Here is a 27,845-nt window from a genome sequence, read left to right as displayed (position 1 = left end):
CAAGTCGGGTTGGAAGGGACCTGAAAGACCACCCCATTTCAACCGCTTGCTGTGGGCAGCGTTTCCATCCACCAGGTCAGACCCAAGACCCCATCCAATGTGACCTTGAGCACCTCTGCGGATGTGGCATCCACAACCTCTCCAGGCAGCCTGTGCCAGTGCCTCACCACCAAGTGAAACCATCTTCTCCTAACATCTAACCGATATCTTCCCTATTTTAGTTTAAAACCATTCCACCTTGTTCTGTCACTAGCAGTGTAAAAAGTCAGTCTCCCTCCTACTTACAAGCCCCCTTTAAATCCTGAAGGCTCAGCAAAGCGGTTGGAACGCACCAACTTTTGGGCTGTAACCCGACCTGGTCCCAGAGGTGGTGCCAGCCGCAGCGCTCCTTCCACGCAGGAGCAGCGAGCTCCAACCGCGGGACGCGGCGCTGCAGGTAAGGGCCGAGCCGCGCGCACGGAGCTCTCCGGGGGCAGCGTTGGAAACGCAGCTTCCCCCCCGGGAGCCCGGGGTACGAGTGCTGGAACCGGAGCGGCCCCGCCGGGACAGCGGGACGTGTTTGTTGCACGCCGAGCCTGTAGCTGATCGGCTCCGGCACTCAAAGTACAGCTCTGAAGAACGCAGGAGCAATGCACATCCACATATTTTTACATATGGATATTTAGATGGTTAATTAAAGCTAATAAATGAGCTTTAGCTTTTTTTCTCAAATGCTTCCTACAGTGTCAGTGAGCTAAAGCAAAGATGTCCGTGGTTACACGGGTGTATTTTGATCCATAGCTTTCATTGTGTAACCGTTCTCCTGTCCCCTCTCCTTCCGTCTCCAAGGCTGTATCCCTTCTCACGCAGCAGCTGGTGTTTGGATTTATAAACGATCCCTAGTGCTGCATTATTCAAAGACATGGGCAGGCACCGGGCCATGGCATGGCTGTGTTTGTTTTCCTTAAGCTCTGTGGCAATACAGCGTGCAGTCAGTTCATTTCTGATAATTAGCAGTTGCACTTTAGGACTGATCATGTCGCACAGCTCTAGCAGTAAACTTACTTCATGCTTTTAACCTCAGAAATGCAAGTTGTAGAATTTAGCTTAGGCATGATAAGCTAATTAGCACTCAGAAGGTCTAGAGGCATTCATGAAAGACTTTGGGGAAGCTCAGAGGTGTCCAAGAGATACTGAGGGCACAAGGTGATAGTCCTGTCGAAGGGGAACTGGAATTACTTGAGGTTCTGCTTATTAAAGTACTTCAGTGAGACAAATCACATTTTCATTGCAGTGATGATTTCTAATGTCTTATTTTAGTAAACACTTGAGCAACGACTGCAGCATTTGGCAGGGCAGGTTGGAGCAGCTGGGGGAAGCTGCCCGTCCCGCAGGCGCTGCTGCCCTGAGGCTGCCACATCTCCAGGGCCGACTTCACAGCCTGATTTTTCCCCTGCATTGGTTTACTGTAGTCATCACTCTGAAAAATGCTGCAGAAGCCTCTCTATCCATTCTGTATTTTTCTTAATACTAAGAAAGAACCTCAGAAACTAGCCACTAGGCTTATAAAGTATTATGGAGATCTCAAAACCTGTAAGAAATGCCATAATGTGTCAGAGCCGTGGGCTGCCTGTTCCAGAATACCACTTTCAATTCCATTTTGTTAGAAATCTCTGTACAGATGAAATATTCTCAGGAGCAAGCAAAGCATTGCCAATGATAACTATCAATATGCATTTGTCTGTTTTGTTTGAATTTTTTGACTGTAAAATGTGAAGCAAGTTGAAATTCTAAATTGATTAACTAACAGAAATATAAAGACAACAAGCAAAGAGAACCCCAAGGAACCGTGTACTTAAACAGCTCCATTGCCGTGCAAAGTCCTCAGTGTTAACTAGGCAAATTCGCCTGTTAGTGTAAAGAAATGTATGTTATGATTTTCATTCTGATGGCTTTTTGATCACTGTGATTTGCTGGGGAAGTTACTGCTCACACAAAGCAGAAGGAAAAAAGGGTAAGTATCCAATTTTTGGGATTCTTTGTCTTAAGCACAAGAACACTGTGCACCACTGAAGGCAATATTTGGTGTGCTTTGGATCCCTTTCAAAGATATGTGAAGGGGAAAAAAAAGATGATTTTTGTCAAGTTGGTTATGTTGTTGCTCTGGTGAATCCTGCAGCAAGCTTGGAGTTGGTCAGTTTTCAGGCTTTCTTTGAAGCAGATTTAGAAATGGTGATGAGACTTGCATTTTTTAACTAAAACACTAATATGAAGATTGAAAGGGACATCATCCTCCTTCTGATAATGTTGAATATGATAAAAAATCATGTATCCTATCCTCTGTTAATGCCTCTTCAACAAAAGTCAAAGAAATGAAGTACACCTGAGTCACTGGAATTTAACAATATTGTGATCCATTACGTGGCCTGAAAAAAGCCATTTTAGAGAATGAGGGTGTCATATTAAGCTGAGAATAATATTTATAGCCACATTGTAAAATTTGTCTTGGCTGGGGTGAGAAACTTTTTGATAAGCAAATAAAATATCACCCTATATTGTTGTTTGGGTTTTTTTTTTTCATTTTTTCTCTCACCAAGATATTTAAAATATCTTCATTATTAAAGTGGAAAAGGTGGATATACAGGTACATAAATCACTACTATGGAGCATTGATTTCAGTGAAAGAACATCCTGGGAACATAGAGACTGGACTGACTTCTGTTATAGCAATGGCTCCCATTAGTAACAGCATGAGAAAAATCTCAGGGATCTGATCATATTTTTAAGGGTTATTTGTGTAATATGGTCTGCTGTGATTTTAGTTACCTGGTAAAGTGTACTTTTTTTCTCAGACTTTGAGAATTTCTTACAAGCATAACATCCTTAGCGTCAGCTAGTGTAACTCAGCTGGGCTCAGTGCAGCTACATCAATTTATACGAGATAGCGATGTGACCCCGTGAAAGAAAGGATATGAGCAGCTTTGAACTTGTTCAAATCTAAATTTTATATAAATTAGTCTAGATTTGCCCTCACAGGAGGAGATAATGCTTTCATCCTGTGCTGAAATTCAGTTTCTTTCTGATCTTTACAGAAATCTTACCTTAAGGGTGAGCCTGCTGCACAGTGTGCACGTATCACTGTCTTTTCCTCCAGTTTACTAATTTAACAGCTCATGAAACAGACTGCACTGCTCAGCACTCCATTGTGCTTCTGATAATTAATCAGCTATGGCTCTAATTAATGACTTTCAGCAGAATTTAACTGTGGTCATCTGTAATGTCATCTGTAATTGATGTATTGTAGGAATATAAGCAATAGAAAAAGAACTTGCAGGAATTTTCTAATGAAAATTACAACGTTTTCCATCATATAATCTTTATTGTATTGCTTAAGTGAGGCTTTCTCAGTTGAAGCTATCTGCCCTTTTATGCATAGCTGCACAGTATACCATACTGCTGAAAGTTTTCTAAATTGCAGACAGTACCATAGCAACAACCGTGTAGTAGGGAGGCCTACATCCCTGGCCACGGATGTGTTTGGCCAGGGCTACTGATACATGTTCCCAGCGCAGAGTGTGGGCAGCCCTGGATCGGAAGAGCTCACCAGGAGCCAGACACAGTTGTTGCCGGAAATGTGAACCTGTTAATTGTTTGCTTTAATCCTTATTATTTGCGTCATCCCTTTTGTCATTAAAAGCAAAACCCTTACGCTGTCCGGTCAGAGCTGTGTTTTTTCTTGTTTCCATTATTTTTTAATTTCAAAGACAGCAGAGATGACAAAAGATGTTATGTTTCACTGATCAGAAATACAAAAGGCAGTGTCTGTCATGTCAGGAGGGAAGCTGAGCTGGCAGGAGATGTATTTATAAAATTCATCCATTTTATGCAAAAACCAAATGTAGTTGTTTCTTAAAACCAGAATGGACTTCAAAAAAAATAATTATTACACTCAAAAAACTAAAATTAGTATACAAGTTTTGCTTGATACATGTGATATTGAATGACTTGCTCCCTGACATTCTATTAAATTGTTCAAATTTCTTTGAAAGTAAAAGATGAGGTCTTACTGTAGAACTAGCATAGACAATTATAAGTGTTTTATCAGTAAAAATTAAAAAATAAAAAATAAAAAGCTTGTACAGCTCAGTCTTGTACCTGTTTCTTTAACAAACATTTTTCACTCATGCATTATAAACACAAGTCTGAAATTCAGGTTTGTGGATAGGTTGCTTTTGTATATTGTTTTCTAACGGGATTTCAGGTGCAGACATGGTACTAATGCAGCAAGCACTTCAGTAGCAAAGCAGACTGCTAAAACCTTGCTGATATTAAGCAAAGTGTCAGCAAGCCACTGATCACATGAAGAAAGTTCAAAAGCACAGGATTTATTATAGGAGATTACAAATATAAGTTATCTCCATGATTGTCTGCCACTTTTTCTCAAGAAAGTGAAGACTTGAAGCTGGTTTGTCCAGTACTGAGTACCCAAACACTATAAAAAGTTACCATGCAATTTGCTATTGCTGCTTTTGGAGTATGGGACTTTGGCAGTTGCAGCAAATGAAGAATTGTGGGAGGTTTAACTTTTAAGTACAAGCATTTAAAAATAAGTAAAATTGGTTAGTACTAGCAAGAGGGAAATCTTAATTCTTTTTTAATAGATTTGATTTAGTAACAATGCTGCTTTGTAAACTCAATAATAGAATGCTGGAAAGAAAGTGATGTGAGACAAAGCACTTGTTCTTGGAAGATTCAGTAGCATTCCTCCTCTGAAGGCTGTGCTTAATCAATGTCTAAACATACTGGAAAGTACACAGCTCTCGTAGATCAGACAGAAATGTAGAGGCCTAAAATTGCAAGTGCATAACAGTGCCTCGTTCCCTGTAATGCATAAAATATGTTTATTTTAAGTAGGGACAATAGCAGTACTAGAATTTGTTCAGAATAAATACTACCTGATCTTTTCTGAGTTTGTTGTGCAGTTGAAGTTTGTGGCAGTCAGTGGTAGTGTATTTTTTTTCTGTATTCATCTCAGTTTCTGGGTAGGTGGAACAATTTAACCTAATCGGTATTTATTTTATCAGTCTGGTAACCAAAGTGGAAAGGGCGGATTATCAGTGTACTTTCTCAAAAGTATTTCATATTTCAGCTAGGCTTGGGAGCTGCAAAAAGAGCAAACGTTTCCATGTTTTGTGGGGAACCACTAATGGAAGTTGCATTACACAGGGACAATTGCTAGGGAACAAATTCATCAGGAATTATTTATTTAACAAAGTACATTGTGATGTCACAACTGAGCTGCTTTTTGCAAACGCATATAGCAACCAATAGGTGCAAAGCATTTTTAGCATATTGAAACTGACACAGGTTCTTATTGCTGCTACTAAATACTGATTTTGGTCTGAGAGCTGTTTGGCAAGGGAAGACAGCTTATCAAAGTATTCAGCAGTAAGTTATTCACTTACCTTTATGAAAACAAATATATTCCCCTGGCACAAAATGCACACTGAAAAAATTCCTGGTAACAGCTCAGTCACTTGTTTGTGGTTTGCATTCAGCCAATGAAATTAGTTAAAGGCTGTAGGAGGACTTTTATGTCACAGCCTGAACTGAGCACATGATGAAGGGGACGGCTGGCCCAGGAAGTACAGGTGCAAACAATTTACCTGTGCTTCCCATGTGATCAGAGGTCCCATGGACCCCGGCCAGATCCACCCCTTCCTGAGCTCATTTAAGGGCTAGTCTGCACAGAAGGTGTTTGCTCTATGCAGGTCTCTTTTCGTGAAGGAGTGCTCTATAGCCAGAGGCTTTCATCACCAGTTGGGTGAGTCAACTTTTTTCTTACACATGGTTGTTGGTATTTCTGTCAGTGCTTTGTCTGGTATTGCAACAAACTTGTCAGCAGTAGCCCTGTTGTTTCCTAGAACTAACCATGGTAATCTATAAAACACATGTGACTTTAACTTGAATGTTTAGAGATGTTTGTAATACTGGGGATGTTGAGATGTTCTCTCCCTTAGTGTGACTGCTGCTGCATTATAGGAGATAAACTGGTTAGAGTTTTGTGATGTTTAGTTTGTGTTTGATTTTCTTTCTTTCATTTGTGGGTTGGCTTGTTTGTTTTTGTGTTTTTGCATGTTTATGTTCTAATTCACTTTTTTGGAGGAGGGAGGGGAGGGACTTTAATTACTCTAAAGCCTTAATGAATTAATACACTGCTTGTGCTTTATCTAATTTTTATGCATGGTAATAGTGGTTTTTCAGTGGATAAATTTTGTATTGCTACTGGGTTCTCACTATGCAAGGCTTTGGGAAGTATTCCCAATGTGGGTTAGTTCTGTTACTGTAAAATCCAAGTGCTTTTCATTCTTATGTTGAGAGAGGTCAGCTTGTTTCACCACTGCATCTGGCCTCATTTCTGAGCAATGGGTGGTTGATTTAGGTTGTTTTCATCTTTTTTGTGTAAGATGTTCTAGGTTCTGTCGTCTGTAGCAAATAGATACCTGCCTGTAGGGAGAAATCTCATCTACCTTTGGCGTGAAGCATATATTAGTAGCTATAAAGAAGCCAGAAAATATACCTGGTGTTCTCTGATAAATAAATAGAGGAAAAGGGAAATGGTATAAATTCTATTCTCCTTCTTGATGATACACTGTATTATATTTGTTTAGGGAACTGTTATCTTAAAATATTCTCGGATATGATTTTCATGATACAGGAGCTTTCACTCCAGCTGGAATTCCTTTCTAGTTGTCCTTAATAAAAAAGAAGAGAGGTACCTGTAACGCTATCTTGGGAATGCAGTTTTTCACCCTTTCTAGCTTGATATGATCTATACCTGATGGTGTTTTAAGCCCAGGTTTTCCTATTTTGAATTGGAAAACCAGGAAAGAGCAGCCGTACTTGAAAGGTTTCTTTGAAACCTTAAATGCTATACTGTATCTGCTGAATAAGTTAAGATACACTGCATAGGGGTACTGGGAGTAAAATGTTGTTCTTTTGGTTATTATTCATATTTCTATTTCCATATAAATATATTCTGGAATGCCTCAGCTTTTTTTCTGCTTCCTATTTTCCTTTTTATAAATAGGAGCTGCAGTCCAACAACTGAAGGTATCTTTTTCAGGTGAAAAATAAAGTGTATAGAATAAAAAGTTGCTTTTAAAACCAAGTAAATAACATGAGATCTTGTTTATAACTTCCATTGTGGCAAAGGAGAGCTCTGCAAAGCAGGAATAAGCTACATGCTAGCAGAACAAGGATGAACACTTACATGTTCTAATTTTCAGCTAATCAGATGTCTTTCTTCCTTGAAATGGATTTTTAATAAGTCAGTCCTAACAAAATGATGATAGATATACTGAATTGGTGGTACTGAACAAAGGACACTTCTGAGTTTGGTTTTAGTTTCCTTCTGAATAAGGTACCTGTAAAGACTGCATGCAGCCTTTTTGAGTTTGTTAGTGTCTTGACAGGTCAGTACACCAAGGAAGAGGGGCACAGAGCTGTGTGATGTGCTTCCTGCAGCATTCAACTGTAGACCATAACATTGCTGTTAACTTCTAACGACTCTCCAGGCTCCAAGTCTTATTGCCTGTGGTGTATCTTCCTTAGGCTAATAGGATATATGAGAAATAAATGCAAAGGCAATGGGGGAGTCTTGAAATGTGTATTCAGTAGTAGACAATGACACCTTAGTTAGCACATACTTCAAGTAATTTTCTCTATAAAAAAAATACCTAACTGCTAACATTTCAGAAGTGGAAGTATTAAAAAATGCTGCTCTGTAGATTGAGTGCTACAAGTAGTGTGGTATTAGTCTTCAAAGTTAAATCCTGAAATAAACTCAACTGATAAATCAACTGATAAAATTTACAATTATAAAACTTCAGTGTGGTTTTGTTTTAATATTATATTATAAGCTTAAAAAAAGGGAAAAAGTACTTAAGGGGATACAAGAACTTAGAATAGTGCTGTTGGGTATGCATTATAATTTCAAATGCAAAGAAATAAAAGCCAATTTAAAATCATAATCACAGATATTTATGTAGGACATAACTGTTGGAATCATGCCTGATATATTCTGGACCAGTTTGCTTAATTCTTTTACAACAAGTAATGCAGAGCAGAGTCACTGAAACTGATTTCTACTGCTTTTGTACTGAGATGGCTGAAGTTAGCTAAAGTGCACAAAAGGTTATTATCCAGTTCAAGCATTTATCTCCACCCATTCTCTCTATCCATAGATTTTTTTTTTGTCCCTTCTATAATAGCTATAGCTTCTGTTCCTTATCATTGAACCATCAATTGTCTGCCATCCAATGAAGAAACTATACAGGTAACTGCTAATAATGTACGGAGTATGTGCAGACTGGCTGCCTGCCTACCTCCGAGGAAGCCAGACCTGTGGGTTTGGGTGTTGTATGTGGGGTTTCGCCATATGCTGTGCAGGTCCCAACTTATTTAGAAAAACAAATTAAAACTTTGCTTTTGACAGGGCTACAGGTTTTGAAGTTATTAATAGGAGGCTGACAGAAGGGCATTGAGTTTTTTCCTGACAAAAACAGTTAAAAATAAAAAGTCAGAACCTGACTGTTTGTAATAGTAACTACATGGATTTCTAAAAATAGTTTCTAGCTATTTCTGTATATAGAAGTTTCTAGTAAGTGTTAAAAACCCCATTTCTGAGCTAATTTCTTTATATGTTGTGATGATACAGCAAACTGTTTTTGTGATACTTTACCAATGTATCAAGAATACGTGGTACTGAGAAGAGCACTGCTTTTGAGGATGGGAGGCTGAACTTAGACAAGTTTGTCTTTTAATTTTTGTCTTTTACTTTCATGATTTTTTTTTCTTTAGGGTGGACTTCTGATATTTTCATGTCAATGAAGAGCAGGATACCTCTCATTCTTCTAGCCTGTGGCTCGTTTAACCCCATCACAAATATGCATATGCGTTTATTTGAGCTGGCTAGAGATCACCTGCACCAGACAGGTCAGTAAGGGCTGTTGTGAGCACATGCATGTGGTGTTTTGCTGTGGGAAGGAAGACACTTCTAATACTTGGTATAGCTAAGCTGTAACTCTACAGTTGGCTTTATTTTTAACACTCTTTATTGATGATTCAATGTGAAACTTTTGTGGCATATTCAATATAAAGTTCTAGCACTAAATTTAAAAAAGTATGTTGAGTGTTCATACAACTGAACTGTAAATTTAATCAGCAGTTTTAGAGTCCTATGCATGGAACAGACTAATTTTGTGAAGGACTGTTTAATAGCTTTGAAACTGGAAATAATTTTTAATTTCATCCCTTTATATTACAATTAGCAGTTTTGACAACTAGTTGAAACTGGAGAGATAAGCTAATTTTATTAGTCATCTTCTTTAAGAGAAACAACTGATCTCCTCTGGTGGAATAATCTCTTTAGGAATGACATTAGATAAGCTAGATTGGTGACTGGCAAGTTTCAGCAACAAAGGTGAAAGGTGGGTAACACTGGGAACTTCAGCAAGAATGAGAAAAGCTATGGAGGAGCACTGTGCTCTATGCTTGGTCACTTCTTTATTCCTGACACTTTTTTCTTCCTTCTGTCTGCTAAATATAAGTCTGGAATTGATTTGAAGGTAATCATAGCTTATTGGAACCTGACAGAGACCTTCCTAGAAAGATGGTGCAGTAGGAACCTGAAAAAGGTGATAGAAAGGATGACTTGGGGAGCTACCGACCTGCTGACCTCATTTGTGTCAGGGAAAATCCAGTAGCAGATCCTTCTGGAAGCTGTACTAAGGCACACGGAAGACAAGAAGGTGATGCAAGACAACCAAAGGCATGCTTTGCCTGCATGGAAGAGCCATCTACCTGGGTTTCAGTAAGGATTTTGTTGCAGTCCTCTAAAACATTTTCTCTGAATTGGAGAGAGATGGATTTGATGAGTGTTCAATGGATGAGGAACTGGTGGTGAGATCATACTCAGAGTAGTGGTTAATGACTCAATGTCTGGATTGAGAGCAGTAATAAGTGGTGTCCCTTGGGTCATTAGTGAGACCAGTACTCCTTAATATCCAGATGTAAAGTCCTCAGGACAGGAGAGACATGCTCCTATTGGGGGCATCCAAAGGAGGGTCACAAGTGATTCAGAGGATGGAACACATCCCCCATGAGGAATCACTGAGAGCTGGAGCTGTTCAGCCTGGAAAAGTGAAGGCTCTGAGGAGACCTGGGAGCAGCCTTTCACTTTGTAAAGGAGGACCAAAAGAAAGAAGGGGACAGACATTTTAGCAAGATCTGCTGTGATAGAGGGGAAAATTGCTTCAAACTAAAAGCAGGGAGATTAAGACTGGATATAAGGAAAATGTTTTCTACAGTAAGGGTGATGAGGGCATGGAAACAGGTTGTGGAGAGAGTTTCCATCCCTAGAAAAATTGAAGGCTGGGCTGGATCAAGTTCTGAGTGACCTGATCTAGTTTTAGATGTCCCTGCTAATTGCAGGGCAGTTGGACTAGATGAACTTTAAGGGTCCCTTCCATCTCTAACAATTCTATGATAAAAATGAATTTGGCCTCAAATGTGTGGAGGGGTGGGACACAGGAGGGAATCTGGTAACTCTCTGGTACAGTTCTGCAGTAAAAGCAGCAACTTGTACTCAACATACAGCATGAATACTTTTCACAAGGAATAATTACGTATCTGACTCTAAGAACTGCCTCTGATTCTTCATTGTCCTGGAAAAATAATTGTCTGTGAAGGACTAGAAATGAAGGCTTATGGGGCTTGAGTTTCCTTTTCATGCTGTCATTTTATAACCTCCCCCAGGTGCACAGGTGTGCAAAGAGGCAAAAGCTGAGATGAAACCAACTGGTAATTCTTTGTCATATGTTATAATCCAGTCACTCACTTCTTTACCTTGAAAGGAGGACTGACCTGGGAACAGAATCAGTTCTGTCAAAATTGCAATTGATTTCCTAGTCTGTGCCAGGGTCTCTGTAACTAGGCTCTACCCTCTACTCACAGCAGTTTACTTCAGCGAGTTTAGTGAAACCCATATTAAAAATGAAGTTTTGAAATGCTTAAATGAAAGTTGTTTCACTTTGCAACTCGGTAACATCACTCCCTAGTTCTGTGTTGAGTATGACATGCATTTTGACTTCGTTCAGTGTGCAAGGACTTACTGGTATAAGTATTCCTTACAGTGAAGGGAAGATTATTTTCTGGGTTTCCCACAGGGTAATCACTTCACTTTATGAATTTTTAGCCCACTGTATGTGCAAAGCAAGAGTCCTTGATCAGTCTGTGGGGGCTGTGCCTGTCCCAAACTAAGGTGGCTTTTTTTGAATTAACTAAAAATGTATTTGTGTATGTGTGCATGCATATATGTATATGATTTTTTTTCTGGCTGTAGCTTGGGGCAGCTACTCAAACAGAAAAGGTTTGCAACTTGCTATAAAAATTATCTATTCTGGATTCCTGAGTTTTGGTAGAATCATTCCTCCCCAGAACATCCATTGGTCCTTCTCTCACTGTTTCCAATGTTTCTGCTCCTGTAGTGACTCTGGGGTGATGAGTAGAAACTGGAGCTTGTTGCAGGGCAGGAGCACTAGTTGCAGGCTGGGGGCTGGAAGACAGTGGCTGTATATTTCTAGAGCTGAGCTTACTGGTTGAAGTGAGGAAGTGATCTGCCATGTTTGTACTGGTACCCTTCAGTCACAGCAAAGCACACTGATGCCAACATACATGTGGAATGCCTGAAGAAGTAGCTGTCTGTGAGATCAGCTATTGTAAGGGGGTGATGGCCCAGCCTCGATTAAATTACCTTCTGCTGGTGCTTCTTCAGTACTTCTGCTCAGTTGCTAGGCAAGCAGAATTGATGAGCATGTAATATCTTGGCGGGAATTGAGTTCACAATCAAGTTTTCCTGTTAAGAATGACATGACTACTACAGTGTGAATCTTGCCTGACAGTAATTCTGCCTGGCAGCTTTTTGTCTGTCATTTTAGTTTCAAATGCTGTCTAATCTTATCTTTCATACATCACATCCTTACTATAAGTAGGATACTTAATTGAGTTTTTGATACTTTAAGCAGCATCTGCAGTTTCATTGCTGCACATCAATTCATTTTTTGTTAATACCATCATCAAATCTTGTAATGCCACCTTCTAAATACGTCTAAATGTAACTGAATCTTTAATGTTTTTCTTTATCTGAATTTTGTCCATAGTTGCATCAATTTGACTCTTCACACATCCTCACATTAGCTAGACTTTTCTGAGATTCAATCCTTTGTTTTACAATTTTCTTGAAATGCATACTGACTGTGCAGATAACTTTTCAGTCTGTTAATACCCAATGTAAGATGCCTTTTTCTTTGGTGTCTCTCACATATGACCTTAAACTCAAACTAAAATCAACCTGTGTAAGGTACTTTTTGAATGTTGCTTAAAGTATTGCCAGTGGAGGACACTTATGTTACCAGGTTTCCAGATTAGACCGAAAAGGATGCAGCTCAAGGGAGGGAAAGGAAAGGCAAGATGTTTTTGGCTCTCTAAGGGAGAAGTGAAGGAAAATGAGTTACTATCTTACGGAAATGTGAGACATTAGTTGTCAGGTGCAGTTCTGGCAGTACAACTGGGAAATCAGAGGTCTGATTAGTTACTAATCGGTCTTGGGAACTCAGAAGTTTCCGCTGTTCAAGAGCTGTGCCTTACTAAAAGGGACTGATAAGAAGAGGATGAGGTCAGATTATAACAGCAGCAAGTCAAAGTCTGTGCATTCCTGCTGTTTTCCTGCAACAGTTCTGATAACCAGAATTTCAAAATGACACAAAAAAAGGCTTTGACCCTACTGTTTGGGTGCTGTGTGTAACAACATGATATATCACTGGAGTAGGCTCAGATCTGCAGTAATTACTTATTGCACAGTTAGTATTCATTGCACTTGAATTAAATGAAAAAAAAAGTTTGATTTGTTTTCATTACAAGGCTTACAGCATTTACTCACTTAAGTAGAGCAGCAGGTACTTGTTTAACTGTGCTAGGCTCTGTCCTGGTAGGCTGCATGGAGAGATGTGTGGCTCAGCTTTAATTCCTACTATGCGCTAGTTTTGCACTTTGCAAAGGTGCAAATGAAAGCAACTGGAGCATAAATCTGAAGACATTAGGAAGTGGTATATCTCTCAAAAAGACATTCTTATTATATGTAACTCAGTTGATGCATTTAGTTTAGCTCCTAATCTATTCCTGGATTTAAGGAATGCTTTTATGAGTGTCCTGTTTCACAGATTTTGGTGTCTCACTCTAAAATGCAGTGGAATAAGAGTTGGGCATCCCCTGCTTGCAGTGATATTTAAGTTAAGCCCTATATTTGGGATTGAAGTCCTAGTATTCTCTGAAAAGAACCATTTATTCCCAGTGATATTGCTTGGCAAAAGGCAGCATGGATGAAAGAGTTCAAGATTGGGTATCCTAAGCATAGACTTCCGATCCCTCATTTGTATTCACAGTACTAGCTTTCTGCTTTCTTTCTGGAGGAAAGTCTTTTGTAAAGCTGTCTAGACAATGCCATTTCTTTTTTTTGTCCAAATCCAGTGAACTCTAACAAGTGGTATTTTGAACTCTTGATGTGAAATGTTTATTCTAGGTGTGATGTGTGGAGATAATACAGCACTTGTTTGGGCATGTACAACGATCAGTCCTCAGCAACACTCCTACAGCAGAGCAGTAACTGAAGTTGCAGTGTATATGAGAGCAACTCACCAACTGTAGAGGTGAAATCTGCATCTTCAGGCCTTGTTGTTTGTGCTGCCATGTGAATGTGATAAATGATTGTATAGGTACTTGTGTGTCATCTGTCACTACAGTCTTTGCACATCTCATCTGTTTCAGAGAATGCATCTTTAAGCACTTTGCAGTGGTGAAGGTAAAGCCATCCATCCTATGAAGAGCTATCACAAAAATGGACCATTATTGTTCTGATGTATTTGTTGTTTACTCTGACTTTCAATGCAATGACAGCTAAATTGCTTACCCATTTGATTTTCCTCCTGTTGAATTATCCATGCAAAACTTTACAGAACATAAAGTAAAAAGTCTTGCCTATTTTCTTTTTTTCATGCTTGACAATTTCTACATATACATGAAGGGAAGGTAAGCATAGGAATTTATCCTTTTGATGTTTTGTCTGTAAACAGTTGTGAAAAAGTCATATTTGGGGTTTCTTGTATCTGGCTTTTTGGTGCTGTCTTTTCACTTTCCTGTGCTTCCTAGCATCAGAACAAAGATGTTAGACACCGTCCCTGCCCTCAAACCCAGTTAATTATAATCTATAAATAAAGCTAATATTTTAATTTTAACTTCAATGGAACAACTAGAAAGTTTTTTTCCTAATGTAAATAGTCTGTGTTCTGAGAGGATAACTGCTATTTTGTGATTTCAAGGGAAACCATTCCTATTACTGTGATATAGAATGATATGATTTTAATGTATGTGCACTCACAGAAGTTGGATAAAAAACGTTAAATAACCCAATTAATCGTGTTTTGAAATGTAAATCTGTTTTTTGTTAATGTAAGCTTTAGTGTAAGCTGTTGTTCTATCTTAGATGGCTTCAATGAGAGACTATTTTCAACACTTCTGATATTACGTTTTTACACAGCTCTGCTGCATTTTGAAATAGCTATTTTTCTCATAAAGCAAACCTTACTTTAATCAGTGGTTTGCTTTATTTTTTTGATGTTGTGTGAGTACTATGGTAAAATTCAGACTGCTTGTCAGGCTCATTTTGTTCTGTCTCAATGTGACCTGATAAAAATGGAATTGGGAAGAATGACCCAGGGTATTCTGCCAGGTGAGGCATGTTTAAGTTGGTTGAAGCTGAATGTGCTTTTTTTTTCTGAGCTTGTCTGCTTCATGCAGCTGCTCAATCTTCCAGGCGTACCTACATTGATCTGTGACCAAGAGCATTGGTTCTTTCACCCACTCAGGTTGAATCCTTACCTTCACATTGGTGGACCACATCAGTCAGATGTCAGTTTTGTGTTTAGTGCTGTTAAAATAAAATGGGCTTGGGGGTTGGGGGAGGAAAAGCAAAGCCAAGGAAGTTTGGTTTCACTTATGCGTAGATAAGTAACAAGTCAAAATCTGTCAGCTTAAGAATTTTTTTTAAACTGAGATCCATATGGTCTTTAACATCTATGTATGCAGGAAGTGAAAATGTGCGTATTTCCAGGCTTTTAGTTGTTTAAACAGTGTCATAGAAGCTATGAACAAGTATGTTCTTTTTCTATTATGAAGTGTAGACTGAATGATAAGGAGTTTCATTGTAGCCTAGAGATGAGATTAGCAATAGTCCATAATAATTTTATGTAAGCCTACATCAGCAAAACTTGTAAAGTTTTGCAGTTTTAACAGGGATATTAAAATAAGTGATTCATCTGCTGTTTTCAGTCATATGAAAGCATAAAATCTTACACGCAGTAAAGTTAGCATGAATTACTTGTAACTATTTTATGTTGGTACTGCCTGTTCATAGTGATATGCTGTAAATCTAAAGTCTTTTCTAGAAGACTTTACTTGGGGCAGTTAATTTGGTGTAACTAATGAGGCTGGCTAAATGGATTGGTGTAATTCTTAGCTGTAGAAATGCAAGAGGCCAGGTTTTGCAGGCAGTGTGCAGCAGAGAGTGAAGTCTACAGAAGGTGTTTGTGCTAAAGCAGTGCTGCCTTTAATAGTGTTTTGGAAGAGGAATGAGACCACGGTGCTCACTGTCCTGTTGCAACTTGCTCTGGAGGTGGCAAAAGAGAGAGCAGTGATGGGGTCTTTCCTGCTCACTTAGTAGGGTAACACCATGAAGCTGCAGAGCTTCCTTGGCTGTCATGAGTTTTTGTATGGTGTTGAGAGGAAGATGGGTAATGACACAGTTTTAGTCCTGTCTTCAAAAAATGTTTACTCATATCCATTTAGTGTAGAGGGACTCTAACCATATGCAACCCTTTTAAAAGAAAAGATAAAAAATTTAATAGAGTAGAACTGTGTATGAGAATCAATTACAGAAACACCAAGAGTTCTTTAAAGCTTAGAGGAAAAGCAAGCACAGTATGATTATCTGAAGTCTTCATGTGCTCCTGCTTTATCCTGTCACATGTATACGTGGATGCATCTAAACCCCAAAGAATTAAGGTTCTTGAATCCTAGAAGAAACATTGTCATCTAGTCTGTTATTTGTGGTTAACTGTATTTTGATTAATGTGTAGCTTCAAAAATAGGCTTTAGTAATTAAACACTAGAACCAGGCAGTAAAACAGATTTCACAATGACAGTTGATAGCATCCAGAAGTATAATGTGAAGGTAATTCTGAGTCAAGGAAAGTTTGAAATAATTTTTCAAGTAAGCAAGAAATGGCAGTAGGAGGTGACAGAACCTAATTATTTCCTTGGTGTGCTGCCATCATTCAGGCATGTATTTGAACATGTTAACTCCAGAATTACAGAAAAGGATGTAAATTACTTGGAGCGAGCCATTTTGAGCTCTACACTTGTATTTTTAGGTTGTAGATTGTCTACGTGTATTATGCTTGCATAGATCTGGGTCTTCAATCACTTCAAAGTGTTACTGTCTTTAATTTTTTTCTGTACCTCAAGTGTTACCATTCTTGCTCTTTTTTCCCCATATTCAGTTTCATCATTTCCAATGTAGAACAAGCTGATACAGCATCTCATCCCAACCAATTTATCCAGTTGTAAGCCAAACTTCAGACTGAAATGTTCACAACTCTCAAGAGTAGGGTGAAGTTGTACTGACTCCTAGCTAGCATGATCACAAAATTAATTTTTACCTTAATGTATGTTTGAAATACAATGGAACAATTTCTATCTGTAGAAACTGACCAATGAGGAACTGAAATGTAGAAGATAAAGTTGTTGTATAAGAAAAACCCTAATGGAGGTACTGTAATTGCTTTCCTTGGAGTTTATTATAGCATTGTATCTTATCAATTTATCAGAATAATCATTATTCATATGTCAAGTGGAAATGTTTTCAGTTTCAGGTCAAGAGAATGATTTAATTATATACACATTTTTGCATGCTTCTGGGAAATCTTACCTTACTCTATTAACCATTTTGCCTATACTGAAAAAGATTCTAAAACAGCATGAGTTAGGCTGTCATCTGCATAGGAGACAGGCCTGCAAATCCCAGTGAAGTTTAATGTCCTTTTCTTAATTTCAATGCCATTCTTTTGAAAATTATATCTTTGTTTTAGAAAAATAAAATGCTAATTTTTAATTTAGAAAATATTAGAAATATCCTCACATCAAAAACTGAGTCCAGGGCAGTTAGAACACTAGAATGAACTTCCTGCATTGTGAGTTTCTTTGTTGAAACAATAGAAATTTAAAAATGATGATTCAGCAGTTCCCATACAGATACTGAAGTATGACCTGAACCACTGATTTGTCACCTGAGATGAGCACTGAGTCAGCCATGGGGGCACAGGTGGAGGTGATATACCTGTGTGAATGGAAGGGGTGGAGCCTGGCTCCCACCTCTCCCAAACCCCATTTAAGGGCTGACCTCCACCAGGGAAGGATCTCTTCTTGGAGATCCCTCCTATGTGGAGTCCCCTGCGAGCCTTGACATCTTGAAGGTGAGCCATCTTCTCTTTTGTATTATTTGTGTACTATCTATATAGAACTACTCAAAATATACCATCATCTATACTATTTCTTGGTGAAGTACCATCCTTGGGAGTTATTTACCCCACAGTATCATATCTATGGTAGTTATTTAAAATGTATGTGTTATGCTAGAGATTTTATTTCGTTTGTTTGAAACGAGCTTGAGGGGTGCATCTCATATCAGCACTTTTATTTCTGATTTATTAAAGTAAGAATTAGATTTTTCTAGGTTTTTTTTTCCTGATAGAAACCCTGAAATGCAAATTGAAATGAAAAGAGCTTGTATGAATGTCTCCATTAGGATGGTGGAAAAATATAGGCATATTTTCAATTTTAATTAACACTGAGACAAAAAGAATGTTAATGTCAGCTCTACTAATGATTGGACTATAGATTTCCAAGGAATTTCAGATCCTGTTAGCCCACCTTTGTTTTTGAATCATCTTATTTGTCTGACTTGCATTAATTACAGTCACAATATGCTGTAATTCTTGCTTTAGTACAATGGGAAGGCACAATGATTTTGATAAATAACAAGCAGCAGGAACTTAAGAACAAAGCATTGGTCAGTTAAGTCATCCATTATTCTGGCTGACTAAAAGCTGCACTGATACAATTATTGGGATATGAAATTTAATTCTACCCTTTAATTTGGATAGCTTGCAGTATAAATTATAAGTGGCTCTGCTTGCTTGAAAGTTGCATGTTTACCTCTCCCTTTTTTGTCTAATAAGATAAACATATAGATAGTATTTGTGAGCAATTCAGGTGAACAGGAAGGCTGTTCTTCAATTCCTTTAAATTGCTGATTTCTTATCAAAAGTATTACTTAGATCAGGTTCTACATGGCTTCCTTAACGTCTTCCTAAAAGCATGGTTAACTTCAAAGTTAAACTGGATGAGCTCTTGATAATCCATCTGCCCTAAGCTTTCAAAATCTATAAATATCCTTTTTCCTTTTGAAAGGAAGATACCGAGTGATTGAAGGCATAATTTCTCCTGTCAATGATGACTATAGAAAGAAGGGCTTGGTTTCAGCAAGGCATCGGATAGCAATGGCCAAACTAGCACTGGAAACATCTGACTGGATTCGAGTCGATCCATGGGAGACTGAGCAGGAGTCATGGATAGAGACAGTAAAAGTGTTAAGGTAATTAAACTGCTTTTTTTCTTTACAGAATTCCTGAGTATCAGAAATGTCAGCTGTTAGATCAATACACAGAACTTGCTCATATAAAACATCCAAGCAAAGCAGAACATATCTGTTTATGGTAACACCTATTAGGAGGCAAAGTATTATATCTGGGGCAGTGAAAAATTCATATCACTTTCCTTCAGAAAGGGTGTCCTAATCATTATTTCCCCATTTTGAGTCTTTCATCTCCCAGTGCAAAGCAGGTAGGCTTTTCTCAGATCAATGCAATAATACCCCTGAGTACTGCTCTTGTGCTAAGTCATTGGATGCTGTGTTGAAAGCCTCTGACAAGAATGGGGCCTGCAAAACTGCCATCGTTAAAAGGGTTCAGCATGCGAAGTGTTTGGCTCCCATGTTACTTCTGTAGTTAAGTCTGTAACCAGGTAATATAGAGATCTTAATCCAAAATAAAGTTTACAAATGGATCTATTCTTCAGATAGCTAATTCTAGATTAGCTGTCTTGGCAATATTATGCCTACAGGTTTGTCTGTTCACACTTGATTAAAAAATTTTTATCAACTCTAATGGTGTGTTAAATCCAAGCCCATAATTGCACTTCAGAATGACTGAGTTTGCTCTTACTGTGCTTGAAGGAAAAAGAGGAATTGTCTGAAACCTGCCCTGAAAGGTACTTTTTTTTTTGTATAAGCCTTTTCTTGATAGCAAATGCATTACAGGACAAGGTATAAGCACACAAACTTCTTGTGTTGACTGCCTGTAGGAAATGCTTGTACTACAGAAGTCTACAGGTACTGTGGAAGTGAAAGACTTCAAGGAAGTGTCAAGTGCTGTAAGAAGTATTCTCGTTCCTGCTCATGTTTTCTACCTTATTTTCTAACTGAAAACAGTTAAAACAGTTAAAACTTATTGCTGAACTCTATCTGTGGAATAGGGAAGCAGTACCTTGATGAAGTGGCACAGATAAGTACTTTGGGTCTTATGCTGCAACCTGTTGCTCTTAAATATTTTTTTAATGCCTCATCAGTATTTTAAATTGTGCACTTCACCCTAACTTTGTCCTGAATGGCAGCCATGAATGGCCTTTTTCTACAGTACTCTTCTGTCCTATGCACTGAGTGTGATGAAATTGTCACATTCCATCAAAATCTTTGTATCTTACAGAGGCTAACAAATAGTTTTGACACAAAAGTGTTCTAAGCACCAGAGGTGATATTCCACTTGTGGCAGTGCCTTTAGTTGCCTGTTACTTAGGCGAGTATGAAAGATCTGGAGACTTTCCCAAGGCTTGTTTATTTCTTAAAAGAAAAAGTAGCATGATAGAGCTATTTCCTCATTAGCTGCTGTGCCTAAATATTCTTCCTAGGCAAGAAAAAGTTATAGTTCTTTGGATATTGCAAATATTCATTCCTCTTAAAATAAAAACTTAATTGCTGTACCGATAGACATTTTTTAATCCAAATTAATTCATAGTAATTCATAGTATGTCTTGCCCAGCAAGTTCTGAGTTGTGCTTGCAATTTAATTATATGGAAACTTAAAGCTTCATACAGACTTCAGCAAATGCTTGATAAATTGACAGATCAGCTTGTCCTTTTTGATATCTGTCAAATAACACAATCCTCCCCACCTCAGCATTTGAAATGCCTGCTGAACAGACCTTTTGGCAGTTAAGATTTTGCATTGCTTCTGCTGTTAGTCCTGCAGTGAGTTCTTTGCCAAAAATTCTTGGTTTTGAATCGAGGCCCAAGAATGTCAATCCATGATATGAAGTTAGTGTACTTGACTATACATAGCATCAGCCTGTTTACAAGAAGGCAGGATTAAAAATAGAAATGTAGGAAGGCACAGGCCAAGCTACTGCTGCCTACTCTCTCCTGCCATATGTCCCACACCCCTTGTCTAGGTACTTCCCTTAGCCAATGACTGAGCAACAAAAGTGACTGCAGATGATTATGCAGCCTGGCTAGCTGCATGTTCTTGGCATTCATGCAAATTATTACTGTGGCTTAAGTATTTGTGATTTGAAGTGTACACTTAAATCACTGAACTATACATTCATTCCTTAGGCCAGATGTTCAAAAGGTTATCTATGGATTTGTACACATTCTGAATTTGGACACAGTTGAGGGCAAAGCTTTACCTTATAGCCTGTGATCTTTGCTGTGGTACAGCTGTGTAAGACCTCACAGTCATTTTGCGTGTGTAAGTACTAGGCAGACGTGCTGATGTGAGTAATTGGCTGTGCTATTTAATATGGGCATTACATAAGCATGGGTTATGAAGGTGCAAGCCAGGCTGTATTACACCAGCAAAGCTATGCCGATTTGAAGCAAGAGAGTGGAAATGTATGGATGTAAAACTGGTGCTTGCCCCAAGAATCTAAGAAGGGGCCACCACCGTGACATGGTAGTACTAGCGCACAAAGGGACATCAAAGATTTCGAGCAGCAAAAGAATAAAGTAACAAACTTGGAAAAAACTCATGAAAGGATCCTTGCATGTCCTCGTGAGCCTGAATTCAGTGAATTAGGAAGCATAGTAGGTGTGTAAAATCTTATAACTGTGTAATTTGATTCTCTGAATTGTTGATTAATTAAAAGGAAAAGCATAAGGTGGAAACATAGGAAATGTGTTTTTGTGGAAAAGAGGATGAGAGCAAACAATGGTATTTCTGAATGTTTTTAAAGAACATGTTAAAGAAACATCGTTGTCTAAGAGGTTGTACTTAATAAATTCAAATCACACTTGAATCACTACACTTGTGCTTTGAAGCAAAAACCTATGCAATGCTTTTAATTCAATGTTGCTATAAAAATTTCTGTACTGGTAGAGTTTCAAAAACAAATTAAAAGCCAGAATGTCATTACATGGATTGCTCATGGATTGTGCAAAGTTTAACTACATTTCTGCTAATCACTTGGTAGAATGAATATAGGGATTTTATTTTTTAACAAATTGTATTCAAATCCAGAGTGCATAAAAGCAGGCTGTGTTCTTGAATCTGAAAGTGCCAGGTAATCGCTTTGTGCATCTCTGAGAGGATTATCTCACACAGAAGCCTTTATTTTTAAATGCAGGCACCATTACAATGAGTCAGTCAGACTGCTCCAGTCCCAGAAGGAATTCATGAGAAACAAACAGCCTACAGAGAGATCTACAGAGAATTCCCTTTCTTCCCAGTGCTCAGGTTGGTTCATAAGCGTAAGCACAACTTTGTTTAGCATTAAAATCAGTGTAACTTTACCAGGCCAGACTGAATGATGAAGCTGAACACAGCAGCTGCTAAGTTTTGATGGTTGTAGTGTTTGGGGCTACCTTCCAAGAACAAGCCATGCCAAATGCCAGCATGACTGCTGGTGGGGTTACTTTGTAGAAAATTCCACACAATAAGAAGATTTCCACAACTCTTCTACAGTAAGGAGATTTATCTGGGGCTTGTATTACTTTTTGGTTTTATAAGCATCTCTTTAACTGTGTCAGAGATTGTATGCTGTGACCCTGCTACTGTGCAGTATACAGTATGTTAATAATGAATGTAGAAATATAGGGATTATTAATAATTGAAATGTTACACAGTATGCTAAGTGTATGGCTCCAACATCAGTGATGCTAATGTATTGACTTTTTCTTAATTTTGGTTTCTTAACAGTATTTCTAGATTCTAGATTCTTAACAGTGATTCTTAACAGTATTTCTAGATGGAAGAATTCACAGGCCGTAGAATTATGACAGACTGTTGAATCAGCTTTGGCTTTTCTGTGTTATCTGGTTCCTTAACTGCCTGCAGTACTGGCAGATCTCTGATGTTTTACACTTTTCCATTAGTGTTTTAACACTTGGACATGAATTTCTTTTAATTACATTATTTGTAGTTACACTGAAGTTTCCAAAGTATGAGCTGCTGTAGCATCAGAGATGGAAGAAAGTCTGTGGTATTTAGACAGCAATTGAATCTTGTCCAATTGAGTTAATGATTGCTGGAAAGGGAGTCACGTTTTTCTCCATTATCCATATTGAGGAAAATTAGTGAAAGTAGATAAGACTCTTTTGATTCTGTTATGTAAAATTCCTGTTCTGGGCATTATTTTCTTTAGCTTTTTGAGTTTTGTAGCAGATTCTGATTTAAAAAAAAAAAAGACTCAAAGTTCAAACTAGTCTTGTTAGATTTCTTGGTTTTGAATCAATCAGTCATTAGCATGTATCTTTTTCTGAAGTCAGAAACAAAAGGTACAGTGAAAGCTGGGTGAAAAAGACTGGCAAGAAATAGACCTTCCTGTCTAGAACGCAGTGCCTGGTTTTTTTCTATTTGTATTCTACCTGACAGCTATTTCCAAAGATCAATCTGTTAGTGTGAACAGAAAGAAGTCCAGCAACCTGTTGCTACTTTCCTTTTCTGCCTTCAGCACTTTGTCAGACTGAGCCACAATATGGGCTTGGTTATATTAAACACACCTACCACTGAGGAGGAATGGAACAGATTTTCTCTATTTCCTCTGGTCCCATGCAATGGGACGGAGCACAGGGGAAGATCAAGCGCTACTGGGAACTCCAAAACACGGTGTGATTTCTCCTCTTTCTAAAAACTGTGTGTTAGCACAGGCTTTCTAATAGCAGGCAAGTGCTGCCCAGTTTCACTCCCTCCCCCCCGTATTTCTCTAAAAAAAAAAAAAGTGAGGGATCAATGAAATGTGTTAAATCAGGCTTTCCTCTGGAGTTTGCAAGAAGACTCTTCCGTGTAAAAGAAGCTTTTGCAAAGATCAGGTTGAATGTAATGGTGCAAAATCCCATAACATGCTATTTTTCTACTAAATGTATTCTTACTGAACTACAAGATTCCACTGTATGGTGCTGACACATGATTTATTTCCCTACGTACAAAAATCAGGTAATTTTAGTGTATATTGCAAATAAAAAGGTTCATTAAAGATATGTATAGACAATTGTTGCTTTTTGAATTTAGACTAACTTATTGATGCTATCCTTTCAGAACAAAGATGAAAAAGACTGCTGGAATTCTTTTTATTTTTCAGTATCTGAACTCTAAGTTTCAGAAACAGCTAAAACTAGCTGCTGCTTCTGGTTATTCTTATGTGCTGTGAAAGCCTGTAATGCCTGCAGTACCCTGGAAAAGTCCCTGGAGAGCTCAGACTTGTTATCCTTTGTTCAGAAAATTGTTGTGGGAGCATAATGTGTGGAGAGCTTTACTGCAGAAATTAGGTGTTAGGTGTCTGTATCTCCATGCGAGTGTCCTTTCTATTCAAAAGTAGCATCCTAACTAGTGTAAACACTGGCTAAGCAGTTCAGATGTAACCACTGCATTACAAATTGCTTTGAATGGACTTCCAGATATATATTTAATGTTTAAATTCTCTTAATTCTCCATATGTTGCTGTGGTAGGATTTGCCTTCCCTCCTTGATTCATGCAGAATAGCCTTTCATGCAGTATTTGTTTTTCATACTGAGATGGTTAACTGTCTTCCTTTCATTTAATATTGATTTTCCTGCACCTCAAGTCTTAGTTGCCTTACATGGCCAGCCTTGTCACCTTTCAGATTTTCCCTGGTGCAGTCCAACAGCAGCTGTCCTTCATTAGACCTTGCTCATTCTTAAGTCCAGGTACTTTGAATTTTTTCCCTGTACAACACTGCTCACCATTCCTGACTGAGCTATGCTCATCAAAAAACAGTGCAAATTTCCCTAATTCAGATATGCCATACCCTTAAAATATGGCTGCTATACTTAGCCCCCAAAAAATAAGAGCAGCTACTTGTTTTTGTACCCAGATGGTGGAAGCTGCAAATCGTTACTTCACAAAGTACTCTTAAAGGGCTGAAGATACTTTCTTGTTGGCACAGATGTGGAAATACATGGAGAGTGATTTGCTCATCTTTTTGTAAAGCCTACAGTCTCTTAACTTAGTGTCTAGTTTATGTAGGACTTTTCCTTTTGAATTCCCACACTGGATTGAATCCACTGTTGTACAGATCCTGTCAGTTTCTGATCATTCTTCAGTTACCAGAAGTATGAGGGACATTATTTTGGTGTTTCATTCTCTTGTTGACTGGTTCTTATGTTAAAATCATTCTCATCTTTGTTTGCTCCTTGTCCTTTTTAGATTGGTTGAGTAGAGGAATTATTTTCCCTTTATGCAGCTTTAAGTGATGGTGAAGTAGGCATAGTGACTAATTGTGACTAGACACACTAAACCTAAGCTAAATTATTCTTGTAACCTTTTGAAAGAAAATTGGAGTAAAAGATAAATATTTGATGAAATTAAAACAATTCTAAGTATAATTTTCCTAATCTTCCTGTAAAATGGAGCAAGTATAGAAAACTCATTTCTTTTTGTTTTTCCAGTCCTACCAGAACTAAAGCTGCTCTGTGGGGCTGATTTTCTACAGACGTTTCAGACACCAAATCTCTGGAAGAAAGAACACATCCAAGAAATTGTTGAAAAGTTTGGTTTGGTCTGTATAAGCCGTGCTGGCTCTAATCCTGCTCAGTATATCAATGAATCAGAACTTCTAACGAAATTTCAGCACAATATCTTTCTAGTGAAAGAATGGATTCAGAATGAAATCAGTTCAACACAGATACGCTCTGCCTTGTGCAGAGGATTAAGTGTAAAATATCTCCTACCAGATTCTGTCATAGCCTACATTGCTTACCATAATATCTACACAGAAGAAAGTGAACAGAAGAATGAAGGTGACGTGCTTCAGCCTCTGAAGTTGTATAATGCAGCAGTACTCCCACTAAATGGCAGATGCTCATAGTGTGTGAAATGGACAGATGTGTGTTTTTCTTCATCAGAAACTCTTGAAAGATGTTCCTTACTGATAAGGGGGGGAATACCGAAGTCCAAAAGTTCTTGGTGTTTATGTGCAAGCAGTAGTGCTTTATAAACTCAGCACAATCAATTGAATACCATAAAAATGGAAGTAAGGTTCTAGCAGTAAATAATAATTGCCAGTAATACTTAAAGGTTGAACATATTCCTTTCCTGATTTGAAGTTCCTTAACCCTGTGGTCAGTTTAAGAATGATCGTGTCTTATTGTTCTGAAGCAGTAAATTGAAATGAACAGTAATTTCCTTATTTTTCCTAAAAACATGAACACTTCTAAACGTTGGCTTCTTAGGACCCCAGATAATTTTTGCTTGTAAAGAGTGTAAGGTGATCTACAAGAGCATTTTTTGGCAGTTTGGAGAAGAAATTGAAAGAATGCAAATCTTAAAAAATCGTGCATTGGTCATGTCAGTTTAAGCCTCCCAGTTTACAAATGAAAGACAGTCATTTTGAAATTAAAGTGGATTTCTTTGCTTATATGATCCAAAGTTTATTGTATGTTTTTAACAAGGCTCTGGAATAGATAAAATGTACAAAAGGACTGTGGAACATTAACCCTCTTATTAAACAGCAAAAAAAAGCTGCTGATGCTCTTGATCACATCATGAGGTAAATAAAAATGTAGCTCATATTTTCCATGGATAACTGTAGTATTTTTTTTGCTGCTTTTGAAGTCTTGCAATGCAAAATAAGAGAAGGGAAAAAAAGAAAAATGTCTGGAAAGACAACTAAAGCAAAACATCACCAAAACCTACAAATGGCCACTTTTTCTGAGTAATATTATAGTGCATCCACTTTTTCATAGATCAGTGAAGCTCAAATTTGTCATACGATACGTGTAACTTGTTTTCTACTAGTGACTTCACTTTTGAGTGATATGAACAGGTGTGTGTATATATATAAAAGAAAAATATAAATAAAAGAAACAAAAACATTCTTCATTCTGGTTTGAATATAACTTTAAGTTATAAGGTTTTCTTTTTGAAATTGTTACTTGGTTTAGGTACATCTGTTTGAGGAGAAAACCAATGATTCAGCATAATCCTCTGTTTTAGTGAACAATTAGAATGAATGAAATACAGGTCTTGTGACAAAATAGAGGAGTGATTTAATAATGGCATAGAGCTCAACCTGTACCATTTGAGAAGATGTGATGGCAAATATATGGAATACTGAAGTGACTTTCTTAGTATTTGAATATAAATGCTAGCCAGACAAATCTATTCTCTTTCATGTAGGTTGCCTAATTTGATTTGATTCTATCACACCTTTAACAGAAGATGCAGAAAGAGGGCAGCTTACTGCAAAGTGAATAGGGATGTTCTGGCTTCCAAACTTGAACTTTTAATTGTGGGTGTGAGAAGGCATCAGCCTAATTTCTGTTGCACTGAGTTTGAATTAAAAATCACTCAGATTTCCATAACTAAACTTTTGTGTTGGTACGCAAAGGTAAAGCAGTAATGCTTTTTGAGTCTGCTATAATGCAAGAGCTCTCTTGCTTCCCACAGGTTGTGAACCTTCGTACTGCCAAGACAGGCTTCTGTAACGTTGTAGGTACTTTCTGGTACAATCCCAAATCTGTGATGTTTTAATATTTTTGTAGATCAGAATTTTCTTTGTAGTCAAGCTGTATTTGTTGTTTGTGTACCTCTTATATTGACTCTTTAACCTCTGGAAGCACTGGATGCAGCATACAGGTAATTAGTTTAAATTTGTCTTGCTTTAAAATTGCTAATTGCTCTTATCCTTAAAGCGGGATGCTATTTTTAGTTTTAAATGGTTTTTTGTTCTGTTTTTTTGCAGTTTTGAGTCAATATTCCTTTAAAAAAGTACAGTTTTTATTTAGGAAACAAAATATTGTTGTAATGGCATGTGAGAAGTAAATTAATCAGAAGTGACATGCTGCTTCTTTGCTCTAATGTTGCTTAAATTTAGTGAAAGCACATATTTCACTAATGCCTAAGGGATTTGATTTAGTAGTTTAGTGGGTAGGGATGGTGATAGGAGGATGGTTGGACTAGATTATCTTGTAGGTCCTTTCCCAACCTAATGTATCTATGAATCCTGTTTTGATGCGGTATTTATTCATGTGTAGAACTAACCACTGCTTCTTATACCTAACGGCCCCTTTGTGAGTCCTCAACTGACAAAACAGCTCCATAGAATTAAAGAGCTCATGGAACAA

General features: G+C 37.9%; 1 protein-coding gene across 1 annotated transcript; it reads left to right on the top strand.

The window, feature by feature from the left end:
* Positions 1-8,839: 8,839 nt before the first annotated feature.
* NMNAT3 (nicotinamide nucleotide adenylyltransferase 3) lies at positions 8,840-26,394 on the top strand. The gene is made up of 4 exons (XM_065748104.1): positions 8,840-8,976; positions 18,622-18,805; positions 21,889-21,998; positions 25,170-26,394. Exons 1-4 carry the CDS (start codon positions 8,862-8,864, stop codon positions 25,586-25,588), a joined length of 828 nt encoding a protein of 275 aa, XP_065604176.1. The 5' UTR covers positions 8,840-8,861; the 3' UTR covers positions 25,589-26,394.
* Positions 26,395-27,845: the final 1,451 nt, after the last annotated feature.

The sequence above is a fragment of the Cyrtonyx montezumae genome, unplaced genomic scaffold, assembly GCF_038088225.1.
Source record: "Cyrtonyx montezumae isolate F1298 unplaced genomic scaffold, pur_monq_1.0 scaffold_5, whole genome shotgun sequence".
Lineage (NCBI taxonomy): Eukaryota > Metazoa > Chordata > Aves > Galliformes > Odontophoridae > Cyrtonyx > Cyrtonyx montezumae.
This window is presented reverse-complemented; position numbering and strand designations above follow the sequence as displayed.

Coding starts and splice junctions, on each gene's coding strand:
- NMNAT3 (XM_065748104.1), top strand. CDS start 8,862: ATGTCAATGAAGAGCAGGATACCTCTCATTCTTCTAGCCTGTGGCTCG. Junction 18,806..21,888: donor GAGACAGTAAAAGTGTTAAG/GTAATTAAACTG, acceptor TTTTAAATGCAG/GCACCATTACAATGAGTCAG. Junction 21,999..25,169: donor CCTTTCTTCCCAGTGCTCAG/GTTGGTTCATAA, acceptor TTGTTTTTCCAG/TCCTACCAGAACTAAAGCTG.